The sequence below is a fragment of the Mandrillus leucophaeus genome, unplaced genomic scaffold (genome assembly GCF_000951045.1).
Source record: "Mandrillus leucophaeus isolate KB7577 unplaced genomic scaffold, Mleu.le_1.0 Scaffold123, whole genome shotgun sequence".
Lineage (NCBI taxonomy): Eukaryota > Metazoa > Chordata > Mammalia > Primates > Cercopithecidae > Mandrillus > Mandrillus leucophaeus.
In genome coordinates this window covers 6,444,099-6,459,394 of record NW_012100654.1, presented here as the reverse complement: position 1 = coordinate 6,459,394, position 15,296 = coordinate 6,444,099, and the positions used below count along the sequence as shown (strand labels likewise).

At 39.1% G+C, this 15,296-nt stretch overlaps 2 protein-coding genes across 4 annotated transcripts in view; one reads left to right on the top strand and one right to left on the bottom strand.

Annotated features, from left to right (window-relative positions):
* Positions 1-3,204, bottom strand: part of RABL3 (RAB, member of RAS oncogene family-like 3) — a 37,716-nt gene extending 34,512 nt beyond the window's left edge. For both annotated transcript variants that reach the window (XM_011971608.1, XM_011971609.1), the window contains exon 1: positions 3,129-3,204. In XM_011971608.1, coding sequence (XP_011826998.1) covers positions 3,129-3,174 — 46 coding nt within the window. In that variant the 5' untranslated portion in view covers positions 3,175-3,204. The remainder of the gene's footprint in view (positions 1-3,128) is intronic.
* Positions 3,205-3,370: 166 nt separating this feature from the next.
* The window catches only part of GTF2E1 (general transcription factor IIE, polypeptide 1, alpha 56kDa), a 45,989-nt gene continuing 34,063 nt past the window's right edge, over positions 3,371-15,296 (top strand). The window contains exons 1-2 of one of the 2 annotated variants that reach the window (XM_011971607.1): positions 3,371-3,454; positions 8,600-9,077. In XM_011971607.1, the coding sequence (XP_011826997.1) occupies positions 8,630-9,077 (448 nt within the window). In that variant the 5' untranslated portion in view covers positions 3,371-3,454; positions 8,600-8,629. Of the gene's footprint in view, positions 3,455-8,599; positions 9,078-11,057; positions 11,536-15,296 lie in introns of both variants that reach the window. The other variant, XM_011971606.1, reaches the window with a different exon arrangement.

The window sequence follows — 15,296 nt, the reverse complement described above, 5'->3', positions numbered from 1 at the left end:
GCCACTGCACTCCAGGCTGTGTGACAGAACAACACTCTGTCTCGGTGGGGGGGGGGAGTGACATCTTACTTTAGTCTGCATTTCTTTACTTTCTGATAAAGATCAAAGATTATCATTATGATTATCCTGGCAAATCAGTTGTTTTTCCTCTCATAAATTCTCTGTGGATCCGTTCTGTACGTTTATCTACCAGGTTTTAGTGTTATTAATTGATATGAGCTCTTTATCTATTAAATATATTAATCATTTTATGTATGTGTAATTGAATCAAACATTTTACCAGGCTTCCCTTCATTCTTTTAATTTTTTTACATAGAAACATTCAAGATTTTTAAACACTCAAAATTATATTTGTCATTGAGTTTACTGCATTGTATCTGATATCTGTAACTTGTAGGATATACCATTGATTCTGTATTTGTAAATAGGTTTGTTTATGTTCAAGGAATGTATCTAGCCACTTAATTGCTTGATGCAACACTTGAGGCCTAGTTTAGCATAATTGCGTTAGGGTAAACATTTCTAGGCAGTAAAATCGTATAGCTCTCCATGAATTAACTGCTTTGGGTGATTAAGTATTAGCTAACACGGGATGAAACCCTAAACAGTAAGAACAGTTGAAGTGCTAGGGAATAATGGCTAATTTCATTTCTTTAAGAATTTTGGGAGCTTCTGACTCTATGTTTTCACCTTTAGAACTAAATTGGATCAAAAGAATGCACTTGACGTACTTGGGGGGAAAAAAGTCCCAATATAAATAAATGTCAGCTCCAAATACAGCTATTTGGTAACATGTTAAACTAGTCCCTCATCTCTGAAAGAAAGAGAAAACCAGATGGTAGTGAGACTTTCAGGGTTCTTCACCAAATTACCAAATATCTCAATAGGATAGAAAACAAATCTCCAAATATCAACTCATTTCTTTCTTCTTTTTATTTTTATCTTTGAGATAGGGTCTCACTCTATTATCCAGACTAGAGTGTAGTGGCACGATCCTAGCTCACTGCAGCCTCAAATTTCCGGGCTCAACTGATTTTCTCACCTCAGCCTCCTGAGTAGCTGGGACTACAGGCGTGCACCACCACGCCTGGCTAACTTTCTGTACTGTTTTTGGTCGAGAGAGGGTCTTGCCATGTTGCCCAGGCTGGTCTTGAACTAAGCTCAAGCAATCCACTCGACTCAAACTCCCCAAGTGCTGGGATTATAGGCAAGAGCCACCTTGTCTGGCTAAGTCATTTCTTTATATATTTGTGAAACCCTCAAAATTTTATGAGGGAAATGGTCTTTATTTAAAAATAAACTTTCAGGTTTGAAACAAAGGCAGAGGAAGTGTAAAAAGTGTATTCTAACCTGTCAGACTGTGTACTATTAAATGACAGTTAAAAGGAGACTGACAAAATTGCCTTTTAAAAAGATAAAAAGACAATAACTAACTTTGCACATAAAGGTTAACATTAGTGAATATGTGACAATATCAATCACTTTCCTGGCCATCACAGCTGTGTCTTCTGCTTCACAACTAAACCATAAGGGTGGGGGAGTGGGGGTAGGGAAGCTTATCAATTGCCTGATTACTTTTCCACATTTAATGTAGCAGCTAATTCTACCCCTGTTATATGATGCATTAATTCCACAGTTATAACCCCAGAACCTAATACAGTGCCTGCTGGAAAGAAAATAAATTGACTAGTTGCAGCAGTTTGTAATATGAAGGGATTGTTACATACAACAGAAAATGGAATTATAGAGGACAGAAAACACTCACTTAACATATCGTGAAGAAGTCTGTTAGTTCTGGATTCTAAATTCTACTCAGTGATACTCTTGCTAAGTCCCTTTAGGCCACCATTACTTTCTTTATCTGTAAAACTGAGTGATTTTATTAAATTAACTTTGGCACCACTTCAAGCTACCTGATAGAAATGAAGTCGACATAAATTGTGATTATGTTCATTGAGTTTCAAAAGGCAACTTTCTTAGGGGAATATTAAATAATGCTCTCTGTAAAATATTTCGTCATGCAAATAATACTCAGGGCAATGTGAAAACAGTCTTAACCTATCTTTGCCGGCCACAATTTTATTTAGTTTCTGTTAAGCTAGTTTTCAAGCCTCTCCACCTCCAAGCATCTAGCACAATGTCTCTGCTCACAACACACGCTCTTAGGCCAACTCCAGAAGAGCACATCTATAAAATGCAAGTTCAGCATTTATTGAAGTTACTAAGGAAAGATGAACTGGGGATTATGGAAGAAAAGATAAGGGCAGAGAGGTGGGAGCTGAAAATCCAGAAGTCAGCTGTAGTTCTCAAATGTCCCAGGGGTCAAAATAATTTTTCTTTGCATCCACTGAGATAAAAAAAAAAAAGAATTTTAACACTAGGATTAAATTCGGCTCTGCGTTAAATCCTAGCTGCTTCAGAATAAAACTCTTACTTTAATTTCTCTATCGTACAGTCTAGGACATAATAGGTTTTCAATGAAGATCAAACGAGAACCAGGAAGTCAAGAAGCTCAGTTAAGAATAAAACAGGACCACCACCCAATATGTCACTGCGTATTTATAACTTAGCGTTTAAGTTTGTGGACTCTGCGTTCAAAAGGATTCTGCCACTCACATCTCTCTGCCTCACTACTCTCATCCGTAAAATGTGATCATAGGACTAATCTCAGAATTAAATGAGTTAATGTATGAGAAGCGCTTGCCAGTTCACGTTTGTCAGTGCACGTTTGACTTCCTTAATGAACAAAATCTCTTGAAGGCACGGTCCTACTAACTTCTGTACCCTTAACATAGAACTCCATACAATACTCAATGCCTGCCTTTTTTTTTTTTTTTTTTTTCAAATAAAATAACTGACAATACACTCTAGGCTGCAGTCGTCTGGGAGACTGATGTGGAAAGCCGCGAAGGAAAAAGACCCGGGCTCCGCGACCCCCACCCGCGCGCCGCCGCCGCCGCAGCGTCGTCACACGGAGCAAAGTCCCCTGGGAAGTGTAGTCTTCAGGATTTCGGAGGGACTTCAGCCACGGGCCGAAGAGTCAGGAAGTTGAGGGAAGGAAGGTAAGGGGAGGGTTACCGGGTAACTCAAAAGTGTCTGGAGCCCCAGAGGTGGGGTAAGACGCTCACCTGAGTCTCCCAACACCAGTACCTTCACCCGATCCAGGGACGCCATCTTGCCACTGCCTTCCTTGGGTTAACGCCTGTTCCGGGATTGTAAGCCAATCAGAGTTGGGCATGGAGGGCAGAGCTTTCAATTTCATTGGCCGCTCGGAGCGTGACTGTCTGAATCGAAGGCTTCACTGAGCTGATTGGCTGGTCTGGTAGCGGGGTGTTTCCCCAGCTGGTCGCAGGAATAGTGCGTTTTCTTTGTCGCGTAAGAGGCGTGGCTCATTTAAGCCGGTAGTTGAAGAGCTGAGGGCAGCTGTAGTGGGAGTGTTCCAGGATTCGCTTTGGTAAACCTTGTTCCCTGTTCCTTGTTCGGAGTTCCCTGGCCGGGCATTGCATTTCATGATTTCTTCCTTTCGCTCCCTCTTAACTATCCTCCGCTATTGAATTACCCTCTTGCCTTGGTCCTCTTGGTTCTCCAAAGAACCATTGACCCCGGAACGGCCCGTGTGGGACCTCGGGTAGGGCGGGCTTGGGTGCGCCGAGTGTGGCCCTAGACCCAACTGGGAGAGTCCGAGGGAGTTTGGGGTCTCGGGGTCTCGCAGTGGGGAGGAGTGCATATCACCGAACGCGTCTCGTGGAGGGCAGCTGGGTCCGGAGGTTTCGCAGTAGTTTGCCGCTATGTGTTCAGTGAAGGCGTGGGAAGTGCCATGAAATGTGGTACCAGAACACCGCAGTTCGATGTGTAGAATCCCAGGTTGTTCTAGAACTGGAGTAGTGGTGTACTGAAGTAATCTAACTGGACTCTTCGCATCCAGCTTTTTTCTCCACTCTGCAGTCAGCGCACACTTTTAACATCGTGAATTTGATCCACTCACCTCCAGCTTAAAACTGTTTTAAATTTAAGAAGAGAGTGCCCAATAGCCTGTCCAATTCTACCGTGGAAGCAAGAGTGGAGGAAGTGAAGCGGGGGGAAGCTGGCAAAATGAGCCATGTTGGAACAACACGTGTCTAGGACACATATGGAAAGTTTTATGGAAGTACTTGTCTGGCTGTGCTAGATACTGGAAATTAATTGGTGAACAAAATGAAGTCTGGTCTTAGAGATAGACATGGAGAAAGTACAAGAAGGGAGAAAGAGCCATGGAACATGTGAGAGGGGATGATTGTACGCTACCTAATGGGGAGTCTGGGAAGGCCTCTATGAGGAAACGTCATTTGAGACTTGAAGGATGATTAGGAGAAGGGGGTTGGCTTAGTTGTAGGGGCAGAAGGAACAGCATGTGCAAAGCTCTGGTAAGCACGGAAAGCACATGTGGCTTATGGAATTGAGAATATGCTAGTGTGGCTGGATATGAGGCTGACAGAGTAGACAGAGGGCAGAGGGTGCATTCTTTTCAACTTTGTTTCTCTAGCTCCGTGCCTGGTGCACAATAGTCCTTAAATGTTTATATGATTAAAATACACGTGTCTGGACTGGGGTAGGGAGGTGAGGCTGGGATATGACTCCTGGACTATGAAGATCAAAGGAAGAAACAAAGGTCCTAGGAGGTACCACACTCAGAAGTCTCCAGAGACCAGCCATACTCCTTCCCTAATAATGTCAGCTGCTATTCGTCTTCAGCTTATTGTTTCCATCCATGTGGGACCATGGGCTCACTTTTTCCTCAGATATTTCCAATTTTTCAGGAGGAGCTGGAAGTTGAAATTTATGTGAACTCTTACAATTTTTAAATGTTGACAACTAATTCAGAAAATTTTTGAAACATTTCTTTGGGTGAAACAATGCGTGGGGGGCTGTCAGTTTGAGAATTCTTACCTAAGACCTCTAGAGATTGAGTAAGGAGATTCAGTGTGAGTGGGAAGTGGTGGAGGAGAGAAGTTAGTGGTCAGGAAGGAGGATTTTAGAATGCACAGATTTTGAACAAGGTGGCACAGCTTCATTTCATTCCTAAGCTCTAGTTTCATTTGTTCAGCTACCTGCTGGGCATATTCAGAGGAATATCCTATGGTATTTCCTCAGAGACACTTCTAAAAATGATTTCCTCATTTCTTCCATATCTGCTCCTCTTCAAGTGTCACCTATTTCTCATGGCAGTACTTTTCCTAGCTACACTGGCTCAAAACAGAGCTATTTAAGATTTTTCCTACTCTCATATTCTGTATCCAATATATTTTGTTGGGTACTTATTTTTTTTTCTGTAATAACTTTCATTCATTCTGTTCTCTTCTTGCAATTTTTTGCCTTCTTCCTTAGTTTGATTTTATACCCCCAATACTTCCACATTGCCTCCACCTTCACCCATTTGAGTCCATTCTTCATATTGGTATAAGAGTCGTTTTTCTAAATAGGGGATTTATTATGAATGCCAGTACTTAATTGAACTCTTATGCCAGCCCTGAAAGCAGAACACTTTGCATTAATTATCTCACTGAGTTCATACATTGACTGTGTGAGCAGGGCACCGTTAATCACTTTTTTTTTTTTTGAGGGTCATGTCCTGTCACCTAGGCTAGAGTGCAGTGGCTCAATCATGGCTCATTGCAGCCTTGACCTCCTGGATCGACCTCAGCTGGTACTACAGGTGCACGGCACCATACCTGGCTAAGTTTTAAAATTTTTATAGAGGTGGGGTCTTACTGTGTTTCCTAGGCTGGTCTTCAACTTCTGGACTCTAGCAGTCCCCCCATCTCGGCCTCCCAAGGTGTTACAATTACAGGTATTAGCCACTGCACCTGGCCTAATCACTTTTTATATATAGAGAAACTGAGTCTGAGAATTTTCTGGGGTCAGGGGGGCTAAGAAATACTGGAACTGGGATTTAAACCCCAAAACTGTTGGATTGTAAAGTCTTCACATCACTCCCTGACTTTAGTCTTCACAGCTCCCTAGGGTGTTTTAGGCAAAGGAAACAGGCTGAGCGATAAGTGGCACAGGGACCTCTCCATGCAGGATGAGCATTGGCAGGATATATAGTAGGTACTTTTGCTGTATAGTAGAGCCACCTAAAGAGCTTTAAAAATTTGTGTGATGCCAAATCTGGCCGCCCCGAACCACCTGAGACAAAACCTTTAGGAATGGGGCCCATGGTCAGTATTCTTAAAACGTTCCCTAGATGATTCTGCTTTAAAACCAGGCTTGAGAACTATTAGTCTGGGACATGGCATGTATGGAGCAGGGAAGGAGAATACAATAGTAGGAAATAATCCTGGAAACAGGTTATGTTGACATTTTTTTGCTGTTCTTTGTTGAATGTTTCAGAAGCCATATGCTGTGTTCTGACAACTGTTGAGGATGTAAAACAACAAAAAACCAAAACTGGGTTCAAGTACAATGTACAGACCAAACTGAGAAGGAAAGCAAAGTGTGTCCAGTAGTATGCTGTGGTACTACTTTGGTGTCTAGCCCAGGCACTTGCCGGGCATCCTTAAGCCCTGGGGTAGCGGGAAGGCTCTAGGTTCACAGATTTGGATCTAGGTGCTACTTTGTTATATCTTATAATATATAGTCCATACCTAAGTATCTATAACCTAAAGTACATGTTTTCTTTTGACTGCCTTTTCCTTTATTACACGAAAGGCCTTATATTTTGCCCCCAAAATATGTGCATAGATTGGTTATAGATTGGTGTGTAGAGTTTCCTTATAGTATGGTACTATGGATATCAAAACATTTCTTATAAAAAGAGTATTAAGTCTGTTGGGGTTGATAACCATTGATTTCAAATAAAAAGGTCAGTTGAAACTAGTATTAATAACAGAATATGATTCTCCATGAAATAGTTCAGTGGGATGTCTGTTAAAAATCCTGTGGAGCCTGGCCAAGATGGTGAAACCCTGTCTCTACTAAAAATTCAAAAATTAGACAGGTGTGGTGGTACACGCCTATAGTCCCAACAACTCAGGAGGCTGAGGCAGGAGGATCGCTTGAACGCGCGAGGCAGAAGTTGCAGTGAGCTGAGCTCGCGCCACTGTACTCCAGCCTAGGTGACAGACTGAGACCCTGTCTCCAAAAAAAAAAAAAAAAAAAAATCCTGTGCTGGGTGTAGTGGCTCACATCTATAATCCCAGCACTTTAGGAAGCCCCCAACATGGGTGGATCCCTTGAGCTCAGAAGTTCGAGACCAGCCTGGGCAAAATGGTGAAACCCTGTCCCTACAAAAAATACAAAAATTAGTCAGTCATGGTGGTGTCCACCTGTAGTCTCAGCTACCGGGGAGTTTGAGGTGGGAGGATTGCTTGAGCCCCGGAGATTGAGACTGCATTGAGCCAAGTCACACCACTGAACTCTAGTCTGGGCAACAGGGCACCTGTCTCTATTAAAAGAAAAAAAAAATTCCCTGTGGGCTAGGGAAATTTAACTTGATTTAATCTATGTGGATAGTCTAGCCATTTTTAGTTTGGAACATATTAAGTTGATATGGAAGCTGTCCTTCCTAAGCACTTTAATTACATTCTTATTAATCACCACAACTCCATTGAGGTAGTTGATACTAACCTTATATCTTAGAGAGTAAAATGTGGCTTGAAATTGTTGAAGGGATTTGCTCAGGATTACATAGTTACCAAAACACAGGCTGGTACTCTGAATTTCAAAGCCCAGGTTTTTTTTTTTGTTGTTTGTTTTTTTTGAGACTGAGTTTCGCTGTTGTTGCCCAGACTGGAGTGCAGTGGCGCAATCTTGGCTCACCGCAACTTCCACCTCCAGAAGCCCAGGTTTTTAAATTAAACCACATGCCAATATGGGCTTTGAGAAGACAGCTTTCTGTATCATGGTATGGAAATGAGATACACTTAGTTTCTGCTTTGTTAAGGGATTCAGTATTTAAGAATATTTTGGGCTGCTCTCCCTCTCTCATTTTCTACCTTTTTAAGGACTGGATGGTCTTTCCTTGATTATCAGATTTAATTTTTCAAGGTTAGTAAAACTATCTGAGTATTACTATCTAAGTATTACTTTCTTTCAGTTTTACACCAGTTAATGATTTTGTCAAACACCCCAGGTGGTGATTACTTATGTGTTTATTGGTTTGTTGTGATATTATTGTGAAAGCATGAGTATGTAAAACATCCTAGAATCTTGGTAGAAAAATTTTACTCAAGAAAAGAAACAAAGACACTTTTAGGAAATGCTAACTGCTAGTTTTCTCAGGGTTTCCAGCATTCCCAAAGAATAGTGAGCATTTCATGTAGTTTTTTGTGTTTGTCTTCTGAAGTAAAGGAGACTTGACATAATACATTGTTTTATAAATAAGTTACTTTTTAATCAAACATACTCTAGATCATAAAAGTAGCTATTTAAGAAATATGTAAAACTTTTTGGGTGTAATCTTTTGTGTACTCTAGAGGAAAATCTTGTTCTGCTCTGTTAAATGCTTAGGTATTAGAAATGTTTTAAAACTCTTTGAGTACTTCTCTGGCACTGCAAGAATGGTGGATATGATTACCATGTTTTTATACCTGGCTAATTTTCTATTTTTTTCTGAATTCAGTATATTTAAAGTTGGAGTTCGTTGCTAAAGATGGCAGACCCAGATGTCCTCACTGAAGTTCCAGCAGCATTGAAGCGGTTAGCCAAGTATGTGATCCGGGGATTTTATGGCATTGAGCATGCCTTGGCCTTGGACATCTTGATCAGGAACCCCTGTGTGAAAGAGGAGGATATGTTGGAGCTGCTCAAGTTTGATCGGAAGCAACTTCGATCAGTTTTGAATAATTTAAAGGGAGACAAGTTTATCAAATGCAGAATGAGGGTAGAGACTGCTGCAGACGGAAAAACCACTCGCCATAACTACTACTTCATCAATTATCGTACTCTTGTTAACGTGGTAAAATATAAATTGGACCACATGAGGAGGAGGATTGAGACTGATGAGAGAGATTCGACCAACCGGGCTTCCTTCAAATGTCCTGTCTGTTGTAGTACTTTCACAGACCTAGAAGCTAATCAGCTCTTTGATCCTATGACAGGTGAGGTTTATCCAGTTTGTGAATCTTTAAAATAAAGTGTGTACTACCCTTTTTCTTAAATTGACTCATCTAATTTTTAAACCATCATATATATTATTATAAAAGTGAATGGATCAGTGTAAGTCACAGCATGCAGTCAGTCTTACTGTCCTGTTTGGCTATCGCACTACTTTGAGAAGCCTTTGCATAAGCTTTTACTTCACAAGGAAGTTTCTCACTTATGGCCCTCCTGCCTCTGCCCACCCTCCTTATTTGCAACTGCAGTCTACTCTGAAGGGTTGATTTGTCTACCACTTTGAGGCTGTTCTAATTTTATTTTTGACCTCTAGACAGTTGCAATACAGTGTATTTAAATGCTTTGTTAGTAAAAGTAGAAAGTGGTATCAGGAGTATATAACTAGGGCATGTAATCTGGATTTGGGGAAGGCCTCTGGAAGAAGTTAACGTTTGAGACCTAAAAGATAGTAAGAGTTAGCCAGATGAAATAAGAGGGGAATTCTTTCCAAGGTAAGACATTTAGTGTCCTTTAGATACACATTATTATTGGAAGAAAATTGTCAACAAGATATATAATTGGCCTGATTTGATTGAATGGATCCCTTGAGCTCAGAAGTTCGAGACCAGCCTGGGCAACATGGTGAAACCCTGTCTCTACAAAAAATACAAAAATTAGTCAGTCATGGTGGTGTCCACCTGTAGTCTCAGCTACCGGGGAGTTTGAGGTGGGAGGATTGCTTGAGCCCCGGAGATTGAGACTGCATTGAGCCAAGTCACACCACTGAACTCTAGTCTGGGCAACAGGGCACCTGTCTCTATTAAAAGAAAAAAAAATTTCCCTGTGGGCTAGGGAAATTTAACTTGATTTAATCTATGTGGATAGTCTAGCCATTTTTAGTTTGGAACATATTAAGTTGATATGGAAGCTGTCCTTCCTAAGCACTTTAATTACATTCTTATTAATCACCACAACTCCATTGAGGTAGTTGATACTAACCTTATATCTTAGAGAGTAAAATGTGGCTTGAAATTGTTGAAGGGATTTGCTCAGGATTACATAGTTACCAAAACACAGGCTGGTACTCTGAATTTCAAAGCCCAGGTTTTTTTTTTTGTTGTTTGTTTTTTTTGAGACTGAGTTTCGCTGTTGTTGCCCAGACTGGAGTGCAGTGGCGCAATCTTGGCTCACCGCAACTTCCACCTCCAGAAGCCCAGGTTTTTAAATTAAACCACATGCCAATATGGGCTTTGAGAAGACAGCTTTCTGTATCATGGTATGGAAATGAGATACACTTAGTTTCTGCTTTGTTAAGGGATTCAGTATTTAAGAATATTTTGGGCTGCTCTCCCTCTCTCATTTTCTACCTTTTTAAGGACTGGATGGTCTTTCCTTGATTATCAGATTTAATTTTTCAAGGTTAGTAAAACTATCTGGATCTAAGTATTACTTTCTTTCAGTTTTACACCAGTTAATGATTTTGTCAAACACCCCAGGTGGTGATTACTTATGTGTTTATTGGTTTGTTGTGATATTATTGTGAAAGCATGAGTATGTAAAACATCCTAGAATCTTGGTAGAAAAATTTTACTCAAGAAAAGAAACAAAGACACTTTTAGGAAATGCTAACTGCTAGTTTTCTCAGGGTTTCCAGCATTCCCAAAGAATAGTGAGCATTTCATGTAGTTTTTTGTGTTTGTCTTCTGAAGTAAAGGAGACTTGACATAATACATTGTTTTATAAATAAGTTACTTTTTAATCAAACATACTCTAGATCATAAAAGTAGCTATTTAAGAAATATGTAAAACTTTTTGGGTGTAATCTTTTGTGTACTCTAGAGGAAAATCTTGTTCTGCTCTGTTAAATGCTTAGGTATTAGAAATGTTTTAAAACTCTTTGAGTACTTCTCTGGCACTGCAAGAATGGTGGATATGATTACCATGTTTTTATACCTGGCTAATTTTCTATTTTTTTCTGAATTCAGTATATTTAAAGTTGGAGTTCGTTGCTAAAGATGGCAGACCCAGATGTCCTCACTGAAGTTCCAGCAGCATTGAAGCGGTTAGCCAAGTATGTGATCCGGGGATTTTATGGCATTGAGCATGCCTTGGCCTTGGACATCTTGATCAGGAACCCCTGTGTGAAAGAGGAGGATATGTTGGAGCTGCTCAAGTTTGATCGGAAGCAACTTCGATCAGTTTTGAATAATTTAAAGGGAGACAAGTTTATCAAATGCAGAATGAGGGTAGAGACTGCTGCAGACGGAAAAACCACTCGCCATAACTACTACTTCATCAATTATCGTACTCTTGTTAACGTGGTAAAATATAAATTGGACCACATGAGGAGGAGGATTGAGACTGATGAGAGAGATTCGACCAACCGGGCTTCCTTCAAATGTCCTGTCTGTTGTAGTACTTTCACAGACCTAGAAGCTAATCAGCTCTTTGATCCTATGACAGGTGAGGTTTATCCAGTTTGTGAATCTTTAAAATAAAGTGTGTACTACCCTTTTTCTTAAATTGACTCATCTAATTTTTAAACCATCATATATATTATTATAAAAGTGAATGGATCAGTGTAAGTCACAGCATGCAGTCAGTCTTACTGTCCTGTTTGGCTATCGCACTACTTTGAGAAGCCTTTGCATAAGCCTTTCTCCTTCACAAGGGAGTTTCTCACTTATGGCCCTCCTACCTCTGCCCACCCCGCCTTATTTGCAACTGCAGTCTACTCTGAAGGGTTGATTTGTCTACCACTTTGAGGCTGTTCTAATTTTATTTTTGACCTCTAGACAGTTGCAATACAGTGTATTTAAATGCTTTGTTAGTAAAAGTAGAAAGTGGTATCAGGAGTATATAACTAGGGCATGTAATCTGGATTTGGGGAAGGCCTCTGGAAGAAGTTAACGTTTGAGACCTAAAAGATAGTAAGAGTTAGCCAGATGAAATAAGAGGGGAATTCTTTCCAAGGTAAGACATTTAGTGTCCTTTAGATACACATTATTATTGGAAGAAAATTGTCAACAAGATATATAATTGGCCTGATTTGATTGAATAGTTTTAAGGATTTTTAACACAATTTAGAAATGTTTCTGAAAATATAATATGTATTTTCTGCATGTTTCTGAAAATACATTTTCTGAAAGTACAATATATCTAGCATAAACATGAGAAACTTTAAATTTCTCAGTTATATAGTTATTTTATCTTGTTATCTGTTTACACAATAAAAAGAGACTAGTTTTGTTAAATACTCAATGGATCAATTTTGTCTTATTTTCTACAGGTAAAAATCTATAGAAGGACTCAATGCTATCAGATTAAGTCATTTTGTTATGATTGAATTCAGGAGTATAGGCTGCTTTTTAGTTCATACATCTGTCTTTTTAAAAACTTCATCTGAAAGTTTAAACTTTGACCCATGTAATATTTTGTCGTACAAAAGTACAGATTTCTGTGTATGTTTTATTTTCTGATTTTTATGTTATATATGGTACATTTTAAATAATTTTAAAATTATTTTTTTAAGTGGGAAATAACCCCAATATAAATTCGGGTTATGACAAAAAGAGTCAGAAACAATCTGTGACCTTTTTTTTCTTATTTACTGTGAGGCAATGATTTTGGATGCATTTAAAGAATTCACAATTAAACATTTAATTTGTCTGAGCCTAGCTTTTTACCTTGAAAGGGCTCCACAAGGAGAGATCTTGATTATAAGAAAGTCTTAACCATCCTCGGTATGAGAATAGATTGAGTGTTCTATAGAGAAAGGTTGTAGAATATACCTGGAGCTCTTCAAAATAGGCTAGAAAAGTCTCATGATTCTTGCCATTCACTCTAACAGATTTCTTACAGGAGGTCTGGGTTTGGTTTTGTAATTCTCTACGGATGTTGGTTTTAACACTCTTGTTAAAGAGATGTTTAAGATGTTGGCTTCATCACTCTTGACCACAGTAAAAGGTGTTATCCAGTCCCTTGGAGCAATCTAAAATAACATGCTTCTGCTACATTTATTTGTCATTTGAGTCATATTTAATATAATGAAACTTTCCAAAAGGAGATGATTTCTACTACTTATATATCAGTATTTAGGAGATTGATCATGATACTCTTGAATTTCACCGAGATTCTGAATGAAACTAGTTGAACTCAATAGATGGCCTGTGAAAGAGATGGCCTAACATTCTGGTACAGTCAAGGTGACTTGAATCAAGGAGTTACGGTAGAGGGCATGAAAGTATTTTATGAAATAAAGCTAAAACTGAAACAATTGAGTTGTGACCAGTGTGAACAAAGACTATTTTTAATGTGAGGGCTATGGTCAGCATGAAGATGAAAAGAAGGGGTACCTGAGAGCAAGAATAAGTTGCTTAATCTTGATGTCACTCAGGGGAGGGTGCCCTTATCAGCCAACACTAATGCTTGACTTAATTGGCAGTTATGTCCTACAGTGAAGCCTGAGGTATTATGATTAAAAATTTATAATCATTAGGGACCCTCATTCTGAGAACATACTTGCCTTTTTATTGTAATGTGGCTTTTCATTTAGATGCTCCTTTAAGGGGAAAATGTGCTGATTAGGCAATATTAGGCCCCAGTTGCTTGCCAGTTCTGATGTTGTGAGTTTTGTTTTTGTTTTGTTTTGTTTTTAAACTGTTAATACCCAACAGCCTCCTTTGGTCTATACATTCCTTTTAGAAATCTTTGTATTTTTCTCTATTATTCTTTCTTGTTTTGCTCAGTATTCATCTCTCTCTTCTCTACTCCCACCCCATTATGAGGAAGATGGGCAATAAAAATTTGGTGTGTGTAGTAAGGTAGGAGGGAACTTTTTCTGCTGTGATAATTATACTTTGTCTAAATTGGTAGATTGCAGTTTTCTTTCTAAGCCCAGTCCTGTACAAATCCAGTTTCCTGGTTGCTAGAGGAGATTGATAATATTTCTGATCAAGTGATGGAAGTATTTAATGGACTTCTACCTGCATTTCTTTTCAGTAGTTCTCAGATTGACTTGTGGTGTGCATGAGCAATTAGGGGATACTCAGGAATTGGATTTGCAGCCTTCTAGGCTTTACTGTTTTCCCTGACAGAAAATGCTTAACTCAAGTGTATGGGCAATTCTCTGCCACAGGACAAAGGGTAGTAACTCCTAGATGAGCTCCTGAGGACCACCTGCAAATTCTGGACTGAGGAAACAGACCAGCAAGGATTGTTTACCATTGTTAATTCACACATAAGCCATCGATCTTCCTACTTCAGTTTACCACTTTTCCCTACTCCATCTCTACTTTTCCTGAAGATTGTAGATTTTCTCCATACTTTCCATTTAGATTTGCTTTTGGTATTTCTGGGTTGAACTCTCTTCAGATGTATAGATATATTATTTACTAAAATGGAATAACCTATTCTTTGCACACTAGTCCCTCAGAAGCTTAATCATTAAGGTAAAACCAGCTGTTTTAAGTTTCTAAAATATGGGAGGATTATGTAATCAAAACAAAAACATGACATGAAATCTCTCAATGAATCAGCAAAATAACATCTTGTGTTTCATAAATGCGTGTTTTAGATTTAGCAAGCTTCCTGACCGTTTAAATAGACTTAAGTATTTCTATTTTAGCAGTCTCAGCCCTGGGTGATTGAGTTAATGGCACTTCTAAGTTAAATTCAACAGCATGCTTCTCCTGAGGGGGAGAGGGGGATCTTATCTCTTTTTAGATGTTAAGGTTAGATGATTTGGAAATAGCTTTATATTTTCCATTTTTAGTTTAAAAATTATGCAACCATAATGCCAGAGACAAATTTGAAGAGAAAAAAATCACTCACAAAGCCACCAGCCTTTTACATATTACCTACAATTACAATCATAGCTTAGAATAATTTATGATCTCTTGGTTTCTTAATGTACCAAACTCTCCTATTTCTATCTAGTGTTCAAAATATGTTTTAATAGGTGTAATTTTTTCCCATTTTCCTTTCCCCTCCTTTTGGGCACTTCGGTGGTATCTATTTTTTTGCTGGTATAGATAAGATGCTTTGAATACTTTTGTATATATAGCATGTTATTCGTGTTCACATTTTTCCTTATGAATTCTTGGCAGTGGGAATATTGGGCAAAAAAATACAATTTTAGAGCTTCTCTAAAAACATATATGGCGTTGTAGTTTTACTGTGGGTGAGTGGAGTAGAATTGTTAGATGTTTGAATTGGAAATAATT